This window comes from Mytilus californianus, unplaced genomic scaffold, assembly GCF_021869535.1.
Source record: "Mytilus californianus isolate M0D057914Y unplaced genomic scaffold, xbMytCali1.0.p SCAF_11, whole genome shotgun sequence".
In the NCBI taxonomy this organism is placed as follows: domain Eukaryota; kingdom Metazoa; phylum Mollusca; class Bivalvia; order Mytilida; family Mytilidae; genus Mytilus; species Mytilus californianus.
In genome coordinates this window covers 30,010,350-30,031,112 of record NW_026262593.1, presented here as the reverse complement: position 1 = coordinate 30,031,112, position 20,763 = coordinate 30,010,350, and the positions used below count along the sequence as shown (strand labels likewise).

The window sequence follows — 20,763 nt, the reverse complement described above, 5'->3', positions numbered from 1 at the left end:
TTCTTATTTAGGAGTTAATTTTCTCTGTAGTTATAGGATTCACTGAATTACACCATGGCTACTGTGTATGATTTAATTGGTGATGTAATTGAATAATTGATAATTTTCTTGTCACTGAGTGATAGCTATTTACATTGAATGTGGGTTTAATAATTGTATTTAAAAATCGGTGTTTATATGACAGATGCATACATCCTCTATTAGAAATCATAGTAAATACACATGTATATTAAAGGGATACTAGCTGTCAAATTCATGTTCACCAATTTGACTCAAATTCTCTTATTCGATTTATAACAATGTAAAACATTTATCCAAACTATTAAAAGTCTAAAATAAACAGTTAACAGGACATGGGCATGATAACACATAGCTTCGTTTCGTGTGTATTTTAGTCTACACACCATCTAATTAACTATCGAGTTGACCTCCAAAGTCATCCGATGACCATATAAGCGATGTAAATATAAATTAAGATATAAATAGATTAAGCGAACTTGTGCTATTGGATTTTTCTAGGTCTGTTTAATTTCATATTATAGATTAAAAATATATGTTTATCATTGTTTTTACCTGTATAAGAATGATTTTTTGTGGATCAGATCAGTCAATCAAATGATTTACCTTTGTTTCACTTTCAATGTTGACATTCTTTTCCTTTAAATAACTTTACACATACAATTCACGTGTTATCCATCTCTAGCTAAGGGGTTAAATTGAAGTTCACATGAATATGGATTCAATGAGGTCGAATTATTCACTTGCAAGTGAAAAATTCATCATCAATGTTTCTTAGCTTATTTTGACAAAATTGAACCATACTGGCGGCTAAAAGCGAATAATTATTTCACTATTTCACTTTCATTAATGATTGAACAAAAAAAATCATATATTAGATTTTTATATATCTCGTAGCTAGTGCCCCTTTAACAGCCCTAAACTATAAATGTTGTTAAAAAATATTTGCGGGTTAAAATGAAAAAAAATGTTTTAAGGGTTTGAAAAGAGTGCATCAGGTTGCATGTAAAAGTTTTGCTAGATCAGGATTCAGGAAAAGATAATTAATTGTATGTATTTGTCAAGATAATCTGATTTTATAACCTTATTTGTGTTATTGTCTGTTGTTGGCAACATGCTTATATATATATATGTTCTTAGATAATATCTACTGTACAAATATATAGTCCCTTTGTAATTTTGATGCTGTTATAAGCATTATATAAATATTTGGCTTCCCCAACTTTTAGCCTAGATTGTACCTGATGACACAACTATTCCAAAAACTAGTGTATTGGGCTCTGAGATTGATATCATAAGTAGATATGTTTATATTTTATTCACAACTAAAGTTAAGCCGGGGGTGATTTAGAGCTACATTCACAGGAAATAGTTTATTATTGAAGACTGTATGTTGACATGGAGATGTATTTTCTGGTGTTATTATGTCGTTGGTTATAATCTTCTAAATTTACTCCTACTATCACTCCTACTCCATGTTTTACCTTCTGTCGGTCTGACTTTGTCTAACAAATGTTTTTGTAACACTTTTGTCAGAGACTACTTGACAGTATGACTACACATTAAGGGAGCAGCTTGACAGTGATGAGTTGTGACGTGTGAGAACTTCTTGGATCTGTCAAATACCTACTTCATGAATTTATGATGCTATTACCTGATGCATGTGCATTGTATTGTCAAAAAACAGCCCATATTTATGGAACAGAAGTATTCTACTTACCAAAAAATACCTAAAAGTTTACATTTCAACAAATTTGTAAAAATGCTATATTTTGGGGCCAAAAAGGGGTCTTACCGGGCCTACTCCTTTGTTATAATCATGTCAGTATAACCGAAGTATCAACTACTGAGATACAGTTATCTCAGTCAGACCCAAAAGTTGCAAGGCCTCAAAAGATATGGTAGTCACGTTCATGCCTCTGATAACGCAGAATTCTGAAAAATTCACAACTCTTTTGGTCATTTTAGCAAGGTTATAGATAGACATCTTATAAGCAGATTTAAAGAATTACAATGCTATTAGTAAATATTAGCTCCTGGTCATTGTTAATATGATGTTGGATTATAAGGCGTTGAGGGATTAGGAGTGTCATCTAGACCGCAAGATGATGTATTAAGCCTTCTAGGTGATCCCTAGAATCGAAATTGTTACTATAATGATTTCCAACATTAAAATAGATCTTAAATACTTAGATTTAAATGAAATATATTTCAGGAGAAATATAATAATTGATAAATTGTCACACAATTATATATAAGCAAATTGATACAAGATAAAATTCTTATTGATTTGACGGTCAAAGAACTGATCCCATGTAGCAGCTGTTTCCTTTCTTTAGATAAGTCAATACTGGACTGTCACTGTATCAGATGTATCAATATTTCTCTCTGTAAAGGCTTACAAAAGTTTTATATCAGAGTGTTATTGTAGATTTTATCAGCTGTTTATATTGTAACCTTGCCTAATCTAGGCAGGAAGGGGGAGATTCTGTCTAAATTGAGAATGAAGTTTTTGGAATATTATTTTAGAGTCTCAAGCTCAGTTCCAACTTTGTCATAGTACTAATTCAGATGGGGGCGCTCTCCTCCTCAAAAAGAAATAAAATGTCAAAAAAGGTAAAAGTATCGCCAATTTTGTGTCAAATAAGTTCCTCTTATTCTTATTTTTAGTAGCCCAGCCCTAAAATCAAACCCAGGAATTTCGCGTGTAATAGTTTGACGATTGGCTTATGTATGGATTGGTACTTGAATGCTCTCACTGCATTTATACTCAAATTGCAAGGAACCTGCATAAAACAATTATGGCTGGTTTTTTTTGAAAACAAATAGATATTTTGAATTTAAGTCATTCCAATTGAACCCATCTTGAAAGACCTATAATTTGAAAACTCTATCAGAAGACCGATTTAAAGTAATTTTTCCTCACAATTTCGTTTTCAAACCTTTAACTTTATTTGGCTATGTAAATAAAAATGTTATATTTCAGGTAAGGTTGAGTCACGTTAATAAAGTGATATTGATTGGATCATAAGATTAAATTGATTGATTGCTGTTTGCTTAATGTCCAGTGGCAAATATTTCATTTATGATGATTAGAAATCAGCAATGCTGCATTAAGCTATTCTTTAATAAATTCCCAGAAAATCAGTAGTTAAGTCTTGCCAAATCAGGTCAAATTCATGTAGTTTAGAATCTATTTTGAATGCAAAACTAGATCCCGTTTATCTAGAAAGGTTTTACAATATTATCGAGTTCTAATTACACTTACAGCAACTAGAGAATATCCAATATGAAGTATTATAATTGCTTTGTATATTTGCAGAAATAAAAGTGCAACATATCCATAGAAAGAATTTTAGGCAATATAGTTATTAGAATTCAAACCATTGTATTTTATATTGATTAAACCTGAAGCTTCATTTATCATTTATTGTACAAACTAGAACCTAGAGTATTAGTCTAGGCAATATCACAGATTGATGAAACTCTTGTTTAATATTTGATGATTGGTAATCGGAAAAGAAAAGTAAATATTATTCCTTCAATTTAAGGCTTATTGAGATGTAGAATGGATCTATAAGTATTATAACTAATCTTATTTCTTTAGCTGATTACTTTTTGTAGCAAAAATGAAAGTTTAAGTGGATATTAGTTCTGAGATGGAGTTTGACAATACCATTTGTTGGTTGGTCATTATTTGAGAGATTAAAGATTTGATTCAGACAGCCATTGTTGTAAGATGTAAAAAAAATTATATTTTAATTTATGATGCAAAGCCAGCACTGAAGCATTAAATTGAACTGCTAATACAAATTGGTACAAATAGTTTAAAGGACTACCTAATATTGTTCAGGTATGCCTCGGTACAGATTATAGTCAATGGGGCTACTAGGTGGATGGTACCCCTATATATTTATATTCAATCAGTAGCTGTACCATCCAACACAATAGAAGTAAAACAACGTTGTATGATGCTGATATATCAGTGGGCATAATAACACATTTCTAAAATATCTTTCATTATGTATGCTCAAAATCTTTTGAAGGCCAAAAAAGTTAAAATGTTAAAAACTTTACCTGATATAAAATAAGGAGATATGTTGTTTATAATGATTGAATCAGCATTTTTTGCTGTATATTTGTCTAATTTAAAAAAATTCATTCATGATTTGTTCATAAAAATTGGTGCAAATAATCTAAATACATAATCAAGCCAAATATCATTTTTAAAAAAGAGGGACCGATGAACCCGTTTTCAAGCGAATGATTAAAATGAGTTGAAAAATGCATCTTTTCCCAATATGTCACAGTTTGAGACGTTGCGAAAAATAACATTTTATATTATTGACATCATTTCCCCCCTGTAACTGTATCATAGGCTCTTAAGTTTGTTTTGTAAAGAGTAATCCACTAATAGCTAATACTACAGCTTCTGGTCAAAATATTTTTATTTGGTATCCAAATACCAACAGCTAGTGTATACAACCTGAATTGGTAAATTAAACTGAATTAGATGGATAAATAGCTGAGAGGTTATATCTTTTATTATCATTACGTTTATCAGATTATCTATTTATAGATTACATCATAGTTATCCCATTTATATCTGTTGAATGTGTTAGAAAATGGGGTATCTTTTAAGCTCTTTATGTGGATGCTTATGGGCATGTTTAATTGAAAACATTGTTGAAATAAAGTTTACACTCCACTGAATGTGTACTGTAATTATTTAGACTTTAACATTCAGTCTTCCAGAAATCTTCTGTTAAGTAACAAATGTACTGTTCACAATGTATTATTTAAACACTAGAAAATGTTATACTGTACCATCTTCTTATTTAAAAGTCCAGGGATGATTTTGTCACATTAACGGAAAAATGTTTGCAATTTACATTTTCAAAATAAAAATGTATTGATGATAAATTTTTATATGATAAAAGAATTTTCAGTTTTGTTTTATCTGCCTATCAGTTTTTAACTGGATTTGTATTAAAACAAACCTCTTTCAGCACTCTTTGGCTATATTGTGCTAGTTAGGTTTTATTTGTGGAGGAAGCTGGAGTGCTTTACAGTAGAGAACCATGATCTTATAGCTGTTCAGACTCACAACCTCAGTGTTAACAGGCTAGTGATTGCTGTAGATGAATTACTTAGACCACTCAGCCTCTGATGTCCCCATAGCTGAGATTAGATCTATAAGATGCAAAAATATTCTTTCAAAGTACTTGAGATTTTGTTTTTTAACTGCACTTTTAGCTCATTTCATTGGAGATTTACTCAATTCTTTTGCATATATTGATATTTGTATATACATGTACTGCTGTTTATATTACCTAATGAAGTAAAATTAAATAAGTACTTTATCAATGACTGCCAATGAGACAACTATCCACCAGAGACCAAATGATGTACCTGCTAGTAGCACTCTAGGTCACCCTGCAGCTTTCAACAATGAGCAAAATCTATACCATTTAGCATGCTATAAAAGCCCATGACATAACAAAATTCAAATGAGAAAACAAACAGCCTGATTTATGTAAAAAAAAAACCACCCAAAAATATGATATACAGCAACAAACGACAATCACTGATTTACAGGCTCCTTTAAAGGGGCATTAGCTGTCAAATTCATGTTCACCGATTTGACTCATCGAAATTCTCATATTTGATTTATAACATACTAAAACGTATATCCAAATAATAAAAAGTCTAAAGTAAACAATTTACGATGCACTGACTCGATAATATGTATCAGCATTTAGTGTGTATTTTAGTCTAGACGTCATCTAATTAACCATCAAGGTAACCTCGAAGACTGCCCACGGTCATATAACCCGATATAAACATGAACATAGATATAAATAGATAGAGAACTCGTGCAATTTGATTTTTCTAGGTCTGTTTGATTTCATATTATAGGTTAAACAAATATGCTAATAATGGTTTTAACTGTATAACAATGAGTTTTTGAAGATCGAATCAGTAAACCAAATGGTTTACCCTTGTTTCACTTCCAATGTTGACATTCTTTTCTTTTTAATAGCTGAGCACGCCTTGTTCATGCGTAACCCATCTCTAGCTAAGGGGTTCAACTGTAGTTCACATGAATACGGATTTAATGAGGTTGAATTATTCCCTTGCAAGTGAATAATTCATTAGCGATGTTTCTTTGCTTTTTTGACAAAACTGAACCAAACTGGCTGCTAAAAGCGAATAATTATATCACTATTTCACTTTCATTAATGATTGAACAAAAAAAAAATCATGTTTTATTTTTTTTCTATATCTCGTAGCTATTGTCCCTTTAATTGCTCATTTAAAATACAGTACCATAGATTTGGTTTTCAATTTTCAGTCTTGGTTTTTTTAAACAAATAAACTCTAGGGAGATCAATGTAATATAGTTTATTATTTACAGTTTATTTTTTACATGAAAGTGCATTTCTGAAATTGAGATTAGAGATTTAAACTTATAAACCCAATCAAGTGTTTGTTGTTTATTTATTATTTAAATATGGATTCAGTTAAAAACTTCAAGTCATGCTTCAAAGGTCTTTTAACAATAGGCTTTTGAAATGACAGTATAGAGATAGTTAGAGAAAATTATGTACTGTGGGAATTTGTCAACATAAACTGTGTATTGATATTTGTTATATCAACCAATTGTTATATAGTACAATAATGGACTTGAAATTTATCTGATTCTAAAAAATGATGAAGACCAAACTGCTGGTAGGTGCAATTAGAATACCTTTATTATTAATTATTATTGACATGAATTAATTCTTTGAAAATAAGGTCAGTGTGTAAGCAGTCATCAGATACGAAGTTCTTATGCTTCTTTCAGAATTAACATTGTCTGAAGGTTCCACAAGTAATGTGAAAATAAATATATTTGACCCTATGTTCCAGGGTCCAAAATCAGCCTTAACATGCTATCTGGTCTCAGACTAGCTTTTAACAATACATGCACAGTTCCAACTGTGGGTATACTAATACATTACTCCAAGTGGTCAGACAATTAACATTTAAACTGACCAAACGTGCATCCTTAAATGTTCTATTAAGGGCAGACTATACACCTGTTTTCTAATACATTTTTAAAATTTATTTCAATATGAACCGTTTCATGTGCTTTTGTATCATACGCATCTTCTTTTCTTTGAGGTATTCTAGATGACCATTTTGAACAAATATCTAGCAAAAATTAAAAAAAAATCATTAAGATAGATAAAGTTTGGCACCTTTTGCCTTTTGTTTAACATATAAATAAAAAATTTGTTTGCTCATGCAGCGACAAAGTACAAGAGAAATGAGCAAGGGCGGACATTTAATTTTAATTAGATTGCTAAATAGATGCATGTCCTTTGAATGCAATACTGGAATGTAAAAATTTGATAACATTTTTCTCATTAAGTAAGGAATCGTTCTTGCTCTATGTTAGTTACATTGTGTAATTTATTTTCAGTTTATTGGCTTGGTGTTTCCTGTTTGTTGTATTATTATGAATAACAAGTGCAGGCAGGAATATTTATTTTTGATACACCTAATTTGTTTTCACTATTTTTACAATATTATGTTTTTATTCTTTAGAGCTCAGAAGGAGGGATTGAGATGTCTGCAAAAGCTAAGACACCGGTGCCACAAGAAGAAACATGTTTCTTCAGGGATGGAGAGAGAAGAATAGGTAACTATAATACAACTCAATTATATCTGGAGATATTCTTTTTTATGCCCCAGCCGTCACCAGAGGGGGCATGAAGTGTTTCCCTTGTCCGTCCATCCGTATGTACTTCCCAAAATTGGTTTCCGTTTTCCAACTTTAGTTTGCCTCAACCAAATGTTATGAAACTTATACACAATATAAATAAGAAGATGTGGTATGAGTGCCAATGAGACAACTTTCCATCTAAGTCACAATGTGTAAAAAGTAAACAATTATAGGTCAAAGTACTGCCTTCAACACTGAGCCTTGGCTCACACCGAACAGCAAGCTATAAAGGGCCCCAAAATAACTAGTGTAAAACAATTCAAACAGGACATGACTATTACCACAAAACACAGATAAAGTTCGAATTTGGGTGTCGCCACTTTTACCGTTCTCAAGTTATGCCCCCTAATAATCTTATATACAAGCAGGGGCATCATCTATGTCCCAAGGACACCTTCTCGATTATTTTTATATTAATCAGACACCTCCCTTACTTCTGTTTTTTTTAGTGTTCTCTTCTGTGTGGGCAATAAACTTTCTTTGTAAGGCTGTAGTGAGGATCAATCTTTTGTTATTTTTTTTTCTCCATAGTCGCAGTTATTGAGAAAAAAAGACAGAATAATTTTTCCATACATCAATGAGACTAGGTTGACTGAGAGTTACCTGTTTAAGGGTAGACTTAAACAATTTTTACCTCAGTTCAAAGGTCGTCTCTCTTATAAGGCCTGAGATGAAGGTTCAGACTGTTTTGCAATACTCATATACTTGTACAATGTACCTTATAATTAGTTTGTCACTTGAAATGAAACCAGTTTAACCAAACTTTATACTACACAACTGTTCATTTCAAATTAAATTTTGGTAAACTAGTTTTATCGTAAGTTGACAGAACAGTTGTGCAGTATAAAGTTTGGTTAAACTAGTTTCATTTCAAGTGACAAACTGAATATGTTTTTCATATTCTGAATATTTACAATATTTATTTTGGTGAAATTGATTTCATTTTAAGTTATGGATCAGACAGTTTTGCAGTAATCATGCTTATAGATAGATTTGGTGTCATTTAAAATTACAGTTGTATCCAGGATAAACATGATAAACATTTACAACATTATAAAAGAGATTTGTTATATCATTTCTCATAAACAAATAGTGCATTAAATGTGCACTTTAATAAATAATTACATCTGGATTCCATTTCAAGTTGAGGTATTTCATGGTTTTAAAGTACTGTTTCGCTGAATTGTCCTTTTAAACATGTATGTATTCTTAGTTCAGACTATACTTTATGAATTAGCATGAAAAGATGCACTTACTCTTAGTAAATAGATTCTTTAAATTTTTGCAACAAATGCAAAATTTTCTTCATTTTTTCTACTCATAAATTTAGATTTAAGAAACAATATACAATATATGGCATACCATTAAGATATTTTTACATGTAGATTTTATATATTATATTTTATGGATGTATTCACATCTTTTGTAAAGGGTTTAAATTGAAATTATTTGAAATTGTTGTATTGATATATCACATTAAGGATCAGTTAGATATTTTATGCATTACTAGTTATTTAAACATTCAATTGTGTCACTTTTTGTAAGGATTTAATTGTGTGGGTCACTGATATACTGTTGATCATATGTAATGGTGACCTTTGTATAATCTTTTATCCTGTTTTCAACATCTATAGTATCACACAGATTTTGTTTTTTTTTCAAATATCTAGAGCCCTGTTTTAACTAACCTGATGCAAATGTCAAATTTGCGCACTGTCATCACTTAAATCATAACATGGTGTATAATATATGAATTAGGAGATGTGGTATGATTTCCAAGAGACAAATAAATATCTGCCAGAGTTCAAAGGTAATGAAGACGTAAACAAGGACACCATAGAACCTTCAACAATGAGCAAAACCAATATGTGTAGTTAGCTATAAAAGGCCCTGGCATGTCAAAATGTGTTGCAAATCTATTGGGTACATTTTAACTCCACTCTAGGATAAGGGGCTGTATTTTATTCATCTTGTCTGTTCATCTGTCCATCAATTATTTTGGTCACACTTTTCCCAGGTACTACTTCATGAGTTGTAATTTGTAAGTTCTTTACAGATCTGCCAGATACCTTGTTCTTAATGTCCAATACTTTGAATTGTGAGTGGGGGTATGCTTAGCATGACATGAGTGCATTCTTGTTAAAAGTAATCTTAACTACAATCATCAAATTGGTTATTATAAAAGAAGACATGGTGTATTATGTCATTATGACAGAAAACAAATGAAACCAATTACCAAAATACATCTAAAAGTCAACATACAGTCCAAAAATAAAATGATGTCTATACAATAGTTTAGAAATAATTGGAACAGGCTTTTCACTTTGGTTCCCGTACTAGTTGACCTACTTTTGGCCTAATTATTGTCCTTTAGCATATAGCTGACTATGGGCTTTGCTCATTGTTGAAGGCCATACGGTGACCTATAGTTGTTAATTTCTGTGTCATTTGGTCTCAGGTGGAGAGTTGTCTCATTGGCAATCATACCACATCTTCTTATTTTTATATCTTTTGCAAATTACATCACTGATATATGATGCTGAAATTAACAGTAATTGCAAACTGGTTCAAAATGAAAAATATTGATTGATTGTTGGTTGCTTAACGTCCAGTGGAAAATGAAAAATAAAATCTTCATTTGTCCCATTGATGATCATAATCTTCCGTATGATATTAAAGTTATCTTATCCAGAAATAAAAGGGATGAATTCATAAAATACCTTGTTTAAATTCATCCCCTTTATTTTTGTAGTTTATATATTAACATATATTTTTGGAGTTGAAAATTAGGTATATTTCTGTATCTACAAAGTACAGCAATGAATAAGATAATACTAAAACTAAAGTCACTATTACAACGATAAACAGAGGAAGTAAGTATAAATACTGCACAACAGATTAAAAAAGGGGACCAGAAACCATGACCTTCATAGAATTCTTTTGACCTTCAGATTTAGATTTACAACTTTTCATTATATTATACAATACAAAATTAACATAAAGTACCAATTTGACAACAACACTTCATGAGACTGCAATATGATCAAAATGCTGGTTGACATGTTTTGCCTACCAGGCAGGTGTCATCAGGACAATTTACATACAGAAGTTAAGCACTGAATTGCAAAGCTCGGTACATTTAATTTGACATCACAATGAATGTGTGTCGGTGCCCTGGGTGAGAGAAATAATGAAAAACAATAAATAGAACAAATGAAAAATAGAATATGTTAGAGAGTTTTGCTTCCTGGCGTGTCGGTTACATTGGGGAAACTTTGGATGCTACTAATAAGAAATGGAATTTCAGAAATTGTTCACATGTAAAATTATTTCGTTGATCTTCTGGCATAGATAATCTGTTTGTCGGCATGGTTGTAAAATAATGTAGTTTGAATTGAAAAAATGAGCACCTGTTCTGTATGTTGTTGTTAGCATCTCTCATTTGTAAATACATGTCGGTTCAACTAGGTTGGTAGCAGAAGTCAGTTGGTAATCTTGGTTTCTTTTTCGTTGATTTGTCTTATGTATGGAATATTAAGTAGTCCATATATATACTCTGTAGATGAGCGCAGTTGGCATAGCATTCTCCTTTTGGATGCAAAGGTTCAAATTAAATATAACAATTATAACTCCATCTAGTGAACCAATGCCATTATGATCACTCTTGGCAGAGACTCCTGAAGTAGATATCTCGGTCTGCAGGGTTGTCAATTAATATCAAATAAAGCTTCACCTTGGTGTACATTAAATTTGATGTCACAATATATGTTTACAATACTTTAGTCTGTCAGGTATGAGTATTTTGATTATAAAATTTTACTAAGCATATCTTCAAAGTTCTTTCATTTAATGAAGAACTACAGAAATTACTAGAATAATTTCATTTTGAGCATAGGTACTTTGGGACAGGACAAAATTTTTATAAGCCCTCCCTCTTTTTTCTGAAATCCGTTATTTTTTTGTTTTCTATAATTTCCAATTATTTTCGTGTTTTTCTGTATTATATGAACACAGATATAATAGAAATAACTTGTTTTTGCTTTTTACTACATGTATCTATTTCAAATTTTCCACCCACAGCAGTCACTGGCTTTTTATCTATAAAAAAAAGTAAAATAACAAAAATACCAAACTCCAAGGAAAATTCAAATCGGAAAATTCTTTATCAAATGGCAAAATCAAAAGCTCAAACACTTCAAACGAATGGAAAACAACTGTCATATTCCTGACTGAATGTAGGACAGAAAGTCACAGGACAAAAAGTCACGGACAAAAAGTCACAGGACAAAAAGTCACAAATCAGTTTTGAGATTATTTTTCTTTAAACAAGAAAACACTTATTTAAAAAATAAAATTTTTGTTTTTTCTTGAACTATTATATATGAAGCAACTTTGTAATTAAAATTTATTCAAAAAATATCAATAATGATCAAATAATTGTTATGAAAACAAAATGTCAAAGTGGCTTGGTACTTAAATGGCTGATTGTGCCAAGAAATATATCATTTGCATGATTAAAATTTAATAAATTTTCATTTATCAAGGCTTATGAACAATTTCCTAAACTTAAAAATGAATATATGTAATAAAAAGAAAATACTTCAAGATCTTTCTCTGATATATTCAAACAATTGTCAACAAATTATTTGTGACTTTTTGTCCTATCAAATTTGTGACTTTATGTCTTGTGACTTTTTGTCCTGTGACTTTCTGTCCGTTTACCTTCCTGACTTGGTACATGCATTTCCTTATGTAGAAAATGGTGAATTAAACCTCAAGTTTTATAGTTAGCTAAACCTCTCACTTGTATGACAAGTCATATAGAATTCCATTATACTGACATTAATGTGTGAGCTGCTGCAAAACAAACAGACATAATAGGTAAAAATGTCAAAAATTAGGGTAAAGCTGTCAACATTGTGTTATAATCTTAATCACTATAAACAGTGATAAAAACAAATAACTATTTCAACAAAGAAAAAAAAATGGTATGTAGACACTATAGACAAAGTACATAAGCAAAAATGAAAGACAAGAAGATAAAAAATAACCAAGGACAATAACACAATGGCGATATGTATAAGTACAGAGCCACGCCAAAAGTATATTACCAAAAATGGATTAAACAGTTTAAAGTAATATATGAGTGCATGACCGTTGTGGATAGAAAACTTGGAATAGATAGTAAAAAGCAAATACAAGTTATTTCTAGTATATTTGTGTTCATTTAATACAGAAAAATGCAAAAATAATTGAAAATAATAGAAAACAAAAAAATAATGGATTTCAGAAAAAAGGGGGAAGGCTTAAGATTTTGTCCTGTCCCCAAGTACCTAGTCTGATGAATTAATTTCTGGAAAATGTGAGGTTGAAACCGTTGAATTTCTTGAAATTTTTATAATTTTGTCAATAGGTCAAATAAATATTTTATCAAATTTTATAAAAATTAAACGGGCCAAATCCGTTTACGTCAAAGTGTTTGGTACCCTTTATTTAGCCAAAAAGTATGTGTATAATCCCCATTATAGGTGAAATAGTTCGATTTGAACATGGTTATGATGTCTAGACAAAATGACATCACAAGTGAAGAATTTCACCATGCTGGATTTTGCTTTTCAATGCTCCTCCTTGGACAGATCCATTTAATGCATTACTAAACATTTTTGAAGAGAACCTGATAATCGGCTAATGTGAGATAATTGTTGTGCTTCATCATTTAGATTTGACAGTGTCTATCTTGTTTTGACTCCAATGATAAAAATTGGAGTTTATCTTGACATTCACATAACTGACTGAACCCAAATTAGTCTCCTTAGAAGAATTTTCTTATCATATTTCATTATAAGACAAATATAGCATATTATCGTGAAAAATTCATTACTTTATTCGTCATTACATAATTACTTATACAAATATTAGACAAACATTGATTATATTGTATATTAACAGACAATTGTTTTACCTCTGGGTATCAAGTGGAATATTAATTGTTTGTTTGGTGACTATAAAATGTCTGTGATTAAGACTGCAGTCTCATGCTTCTGGAATGCTTAGTTATTGTGGATTAATTTATTTTCATGGATACCAAAGTTTGGTACATTGAGAGAAAACTGTATTTTCGTGGATATTTGATTTTGTGGTTTTGCCAAAGTCTGCATATTTGCCATCAGAAGATTTGTACTTCACTTATAAACTTTTAAATTCGAAGGTTAACCTATACCCTCAAAATGCACGAAAATTGTTATTTAACGAATAATGAGTAATAATGAATTAACAGTAATCTTTTTTTTTTTACTGAATAACTGCTGGTAAAGTTTGAGGTATTGTTTACATTCCAAGTTTGAGAATGTCTTTGTTAGTTAAATATTTCACTTACATTTAGCAAGGTGTGTCTGAGTTAAGGGACTATTAAAACCAACATATTGCTTTTAACTAAGTTTTTAGGATATGAGTAAGATTTTGTGTTCTGTTTGTCTTTGAACTGGGTTGCCTAAATGTTTTAATCAGCTGATATGTTTATTCAGTGGTTAATTTGGTTGATTTGTTCATTTGTTTATAACCGTTGTTTAAAAGTTTTGAGCAAATAAGTGTTTTACTTTATCTACAGATTTAGAAGTAGGAGTATTAGAAAATTAAGGAGGAAAAGAATTCAATATGGATTTATACAGATGGAGGACGTTACAACATACTTTTTTATCATATGACTAAAAAATTTCTCTTTTCTCATTGGCTAAAAGCATACAGAGTCTTCTTTGATAAAACAATATATTCGCCACCAGAAAAATCATGAGAGGTTAATATAAGATTTGGAACAGCTTAAGTGTACCTAAATATAGTTATTCCAAGGCAACATCCATGACGTAGGTTTATGACGACATGTAAATTCTCGTCGTCGTCGTCGTCCGTCGTCGTTAGCTTTTTACAAAAATCTTCTCCTCTGAAACCACTGGGCCAAATTTAACCAAACTTTGCCACAATCATCATTAGGGTATCTAGTTTAGAAAATGTGTCCGATGACCCCGCCAACCAACCAAGATGGCCGCCATGGCTAAATATAGAACATAGGGGTAAAATGTAGATTTTGGCTTATATCTCTGAAACCAAAGCATTTAGAGGAAATCTGACATAGGGTAAAACTGATTATCAGATCAAGATCTATCTGCCCTGAAATTTTCAGACAAATCTGACAACCTGTTGTTGGGTTGCTGCCCCTGAGTTGGTAATTTTAAGGAAATTTTGCAGTTTTTGGTTATTATCTTGAATATTATTATAGATAGAGATAAACTGTAAACAGCAATAATGTTCAGCAAAGTAAGATCTACAAATAAGTTGTCATGACCAAAATTGTCAGTCGACCCCTTTAGGAGTTATTACCCTTAATAATCAATTTTTAACAATTTTTCGTAAATTTTTGTAATCTTTTGCAAAAATCTTCTTCTCTGAAACTACTGATACAAATTTAACCATACTTGGCCATAATCATTATTAGGGTATCTAGTTTAAAAAATTTGTCCGATGACCCAGCAACCAACCAAGATGGCCGCCATGGCTAAAAATAGAACATAGGGGTAAAATGCAGTTTTTGGTTTATATCTCTGAAAATAAAGCATTTAGAGCAAATCTGACAGGTGGCAAAAATGTTCATCAGATTTAGATTTATCTGCCCTGAAATTTTCAGACAAATCCGACGACCCGTTGTTGGGTTGCTGCCCCTGAGTTAGTAATTTTACAAAAATTTTGCAGTGTTTTTGTTATTATCTTAGATATCATTATAATATCTAATATCTAATACTATTAATTATGATTTTAACCTTATTTTACATGATTTCCAAAGCATCAGTAAATACAGGTGAGCGACACAGGCTCTTGAGAGCCTCTAGTTCTTTTTCATCTTGTTTTTGGAGTAAAGTTTTTTGTCGAGCCTGCGACTTTTGTCGCAGAAAGCTCGACATAGGGATAGCGATCCGGCGGCGGCGGCTATGGCGGCGGCGGCGGCGGCGTTAGCTAACTTCTTAAAAGCTTTATATTTTAGAAGATGGAAGACCTGGATGCTTCATACTTTGTATATGGATGCCTCATGTTACGAAGTTTCCGTCAGTCACATGTCCAATGTCCTTGACCTCATTTTCATGGTTCAGTGACTACTTGAAAAAAAAGTTCAGATTTTTTGTAATGTTAAATTCTCTCTTATTATAAGTAATAGGATAACTATATTTGGTATGTGCGTACCTTGCAAGGTCCTCATGCCCGTCAGACAGTTTTCACTTGACCTTGACCTCATTTCATGGATCAGTGAACAAGGTTAAGTTTTCGTGGTCAAGTCCATATCTCAGATACTATAAGCAATTGGTCTAGTATATTCGGTGTATGGAAGGACTGTAAGGTGTACATGTCCAACTGGCAGGTGTCATCTGACCTTGACCTCATTTTCATGGTTCAGTGGTTATAGTTAAGTTTTTGTGTTTTGGTCTGTTTTTCTTATACTGTATGCAATAGGTCTACTATATTTGGTGAATGGAATGATTGTAAGGTGTACATGTCTAGCTGGCAGGTGTCATCTGACCTTGACCTCATTTTCATGGTTCAGTGGTCAAAGTTATGTTTTTGAGTTTTGGTCTTTCTTTCTAATACTGCATGCAATAGGTCAGCTATATTTGGTGTATGGGATGATTGTAAGGTGTACATGTCTAGCTGGCAGGTGTCATCTTACCTTGACCTCATTTTCATGGTTCAGTGGTCAAAGTTAAGTTTTTGAGTTTTGGTCTTTTTTTCTAATACTATATGCAATAGTTCAACTATATTTGGTGTATGGAAATATTTTATGATCTATATGTCAGTTACGCAGGTTTTATTTGACCTTGACCTCATTTTCAAGGTTCATTGCTCAGTGTTAAGTTTTTGTGTTTTCGTCTGTTTTTCTTAAACTATAAGCAATAGGTCAACTATATTTGTTGTATGGAAGAATTGTTAGCTGTACATGCCTGCCTAGCATGGTTCATCTGACCTTGACCTCATTTTCATGGTTCATTGGTCAATGTATAGTTTACTTGGTTAATGTTAAGTTTATGTGACAGTTGTAATAAAGCTTTATATTTAGGACTATCAACATAATATCAATGATTAGTAAAGAAGGCGAGACATTTCAGCGTGTGCACTCTTGTTCTCTTTGTCTTGTTTTTGGTGTATTTTTAATTAGTAAACTTTTTTAAATGTTTCAACTTATAAAAGTTAGCAACTGCAAAAGCAGATAATATAATTTGTAAAAAAACAAGGAGCAGTTTTAAAAGTATCTTGAGAAAATACTCAAAAATTGGAGAAGGATAAACAGTCATATGATAAAACAATGGTTGACTTTTGATATCAGTTGATACAATTATTTATCAACACCTTGGATATGACATTCACCGTCCCCAATTGGCCACATTGAATTTCATAACTCTGGGGTTGATAAATCATTGTATCAACCTCACCAAAAGTCAATAATTGTATGATGTTAAATCTGTATTTGCATGCTGTTCATTTAAACAGTTTCTGACATTAGGCCTTCAGCAATAATATCACACCTTTGAGGGAAATAAGATGATTTGAGCATAGCTATCTTGTCTTGATTTGGGCATCAAGTTTTTGCTTACTCAGTAATTTCTCTCTGATCTACAATTGTTCTTACATACCATTGACTCACCAATGGTAAAGGTTACTGGGTGCTTTAAATGATAGACTGAATGACTTAATTAACTTCTGATTGACTCAGACTGAATATATAAAGTCTTATTCTATTTATGATTGTTCTTGAGAAAGGATGAAAGTCTGAGAGTAGGAGTATAATTCATGTCATGCAATGTGAAAATAAATTGAAATTGTAGTACTTTCTGTAAATGTCATGAAACCAGACAAGATGTAGGAGTTTCATGTTGGTAATTCGACATTGTGAGAGAAAAAAACTAATAGCAAAATCCATTTCAATTTTAATGAAATAGTTAAGATGTGTGAATGTCACACTTAATAACTTTCAATTTATTTGCTAAAAAGGTCAGATGATGAAATTCTGTTGAATGTGAAATTAATTTGTGGATTTTTTATTGTCATGATATACAGAACTTTAATGATTTAATGATTTTTTTATTTGTTTGGTATGTTGGCAGAAATTTAATGAACAATTCGTGCCAGAATTTAAAATTTGGTGTTAATTTGGTGTTGTCATGCTATCTTTGCATTTTAGAATACCCATTCATTCTATTCCTACACACCAGTGCATTACAATTGCTTGCATTACTTACCATTTCACTTGCCCTTAAAAATCACATTTTTGCACAGCTTTAATTTGATTTGTGCAAGAATTAGAATAAAACTTGGAATAAAAACCTTTTTTGCAGACAATTTACAATTTTCTCCAAATTTCATTTAATCAAGTTATTGTGTCATATGAACTGATTTTATGAAAAATTATCAAAATTAAATCTATTATATTGTCCAGTAAATTTGATTATTTTTTTCTCTCATGTATATGATATTATTACATTGGTTGCAATGAATTACATTGATTTCCAAGTGAAATAAAAACCGATAATTTCACATGTGAAATAAACGTGGTTATTTCACTCCTCTGACGTCATACAACAATAGGCATTGTCAAGACATCGATAACGTCGGATCAAAACAAATTGTGAATGCATAGAAAAAGATATAGTTCCTTATGTTTTTTCTTCTTTAATTTCATAAAAAAAAGCCATTTGCCAATGTAATAAAAAGAATAACTAATCAAAGAATTCAAATATCGAAAAATATTCAACTCGTGACCGAACAACACTGATAATTAACTCATGCGCTACGCGCATTCGTGAATTAATGTGTTGTTCAGTCACTCGTTGAATATTTTTCTCTATTTGAATTCTTCGATTAGTTTTTCTATAAATATTTGTATTTTAGTGTAAATAATGTTTATGTAATTGTGTTTACAGTTATAAACTTTTATTTCTCGGGGAATAAATCCAATTTGTTTTTATTTTTATTTTATGTATATACTCAATGATACAGACCTTTTGTTACCCAAATAAACAAACAACAGTTTAATTTTTTTTAAAATAAAACAGAATAAAGACACATGACATTTCAATGATACAAGGACATGTATTTATTTTAATATTTTGTTACATTTTCTGCTTATAATACATGTACTTACAAATTGCACATTAGTTGAAATCTTTGAGTTTTATGGATATTTACCTGAAGTTAATTAGCTTTATGTTTTTGCAACCTAATCCAATTTAAATTCTCGGTTGAAAATGTTGGAATAGCAGAAATAACTGTTTATTGATACAATTGAGTTCCCCAACTTGTCTTATCTTTATAAATTTTACATAAATTCAAGCTCCAAACAATCATTTCCCATATTTAGATTAAAGGCAATCAAAACATATTGACCAAACTAAAAAAGACAAAAAGGCAAACAGTATATAGTCTACTACAAAAAACACAAAACACTAAGGAAGAAGCATTACTAATCTCATAAAAAATCGGAGGTATGAAGTCAAGTGATCTGAAAAGTAAGCATTTCTTGCTCCACTTTTGGCATCTGTTTTTGTGATATGTGAAAATGAAATAATAAGTCATTAATATTTGGTCAAAACACGAGATTGATAAAAAACGAGAACAGGAACTGGATTGTGACTATTGTACTTGTTCTCTAAATATATTCCATTTTATCATGATGACTGTAGTTAGTAACTTTAGGACTAAATCTAAATGACAAAGTCAGACATACTTTCAAGAAAGTACATTACTTGTAGATGAATTTTGCTGCTTTTCTATCAAGTATGTGATAGGGGCAATAAAATTAATTGTAAATTTATAGTAATTTGAACAACCATCGGAAATAAAGAATATTTTATTGGTCAATAGTAAGTGACAACCGTAAATTATATGATGGTATTGTTTCCTTGAAGGCTAATGTTTTACAGTGTGATTCCAGAACAATATGTTCTATTTCCGTTGGCAATATATTAACCAATTTTGGAGAAATTTTCTATATGTAATGAAAAAAATCCAATACCTGATTAGTAATGAAATTGGCTCCATTATCATTTTTCAGCTTAATTAGAAGAATTGATTGTTATTTTAGTAGGACAGAACAAAGGATATTGTGGGAATCTTTGTGTTGTACCAAATGATATGCACCAAACAACAAAATAAATAACGGATGGAATTACAGTTTACTTCTGGTACCCTGGAACTACAGGTTACTTCTGGTACCCTGGAATTACAGTTTACTTCTGGTACCCTGGAATTACAGGTTACTTCTGGTACCCTGGAATTACAGGTTACTTCTGGTACCCTTATGTTGTTGTCGATTGTTTGATTGATTGTTATTTCTATTCATTTATCTACAAAAATGAGTATTTACAGGAGATGTTTTTTTTTTAAATTTATATACCCCTACTCACAGAGTGGCTAATATACTGCATTCATCTTGTCCATCGATCTGTCCATAACTTTTGTTGCTTATTATTCAGATTGTGTAAAGGAATGATTTGATATTTCCTATGGAACCTTATTATGATGAGTTGTACCCTGTAAGCTATTTTCAGATCTGTCACCCATTCACTTCCTGTTTGACGATACTTATGATAGTACTTAGAGTAGAAATTTGTATCACATATTTCTCAGCTGTTGTCTGAAAGAATGATTTGAAATAAGGTGTGGAACTTTCTGATTAGGAGTTGTACTGACCTTAAGTGTAAGCTGTTTTCAGACCTGTTTAGCAGTCACTTCCTATTGTCGATACTTCTATACTACTAAAATAACCAGGTCCAATTCGTTAAATGGTATGACGTACAAATGACAAATCAAAGAATTCAACTTTATATATAACTTATATAGGACAATGGTGTTGATTAAAAATTACACCATTATAGGCCCTTTTGTTTTCCACATAATTAATATTACCAATGATAACAAGTTCTGGGTTGAATCCGATA

The 20,763-nt window shown here is 31.1% G+C and overlaps 1 protein-coding gene across 4 annotated transcripts in view; it reads left to right on the top strand.

The window, feature by feature from the left end:
* Window positions 1-20,763, top strand: part of LOC127719867 (anoctamin-7-like) — an 80,931-nt gene that overhangs the window by 12,457 nt on the left and 47,711 nt on the right. For all 4 annotated transcript variants that reach the window (XM_052226209.1, XM_052226210.1, XM_052226211.1 and 1 more), the window contains exon 3: window positions 7,612-7,705. In XM_052226209.1, coding sequence (XP_052082169.1) covers window positions 7,612-7,705 — 94 coding nt within the window. The remainder of the gene's footprint in view (window positions 1-7,611; window positions 7,706-20,763) is intronic.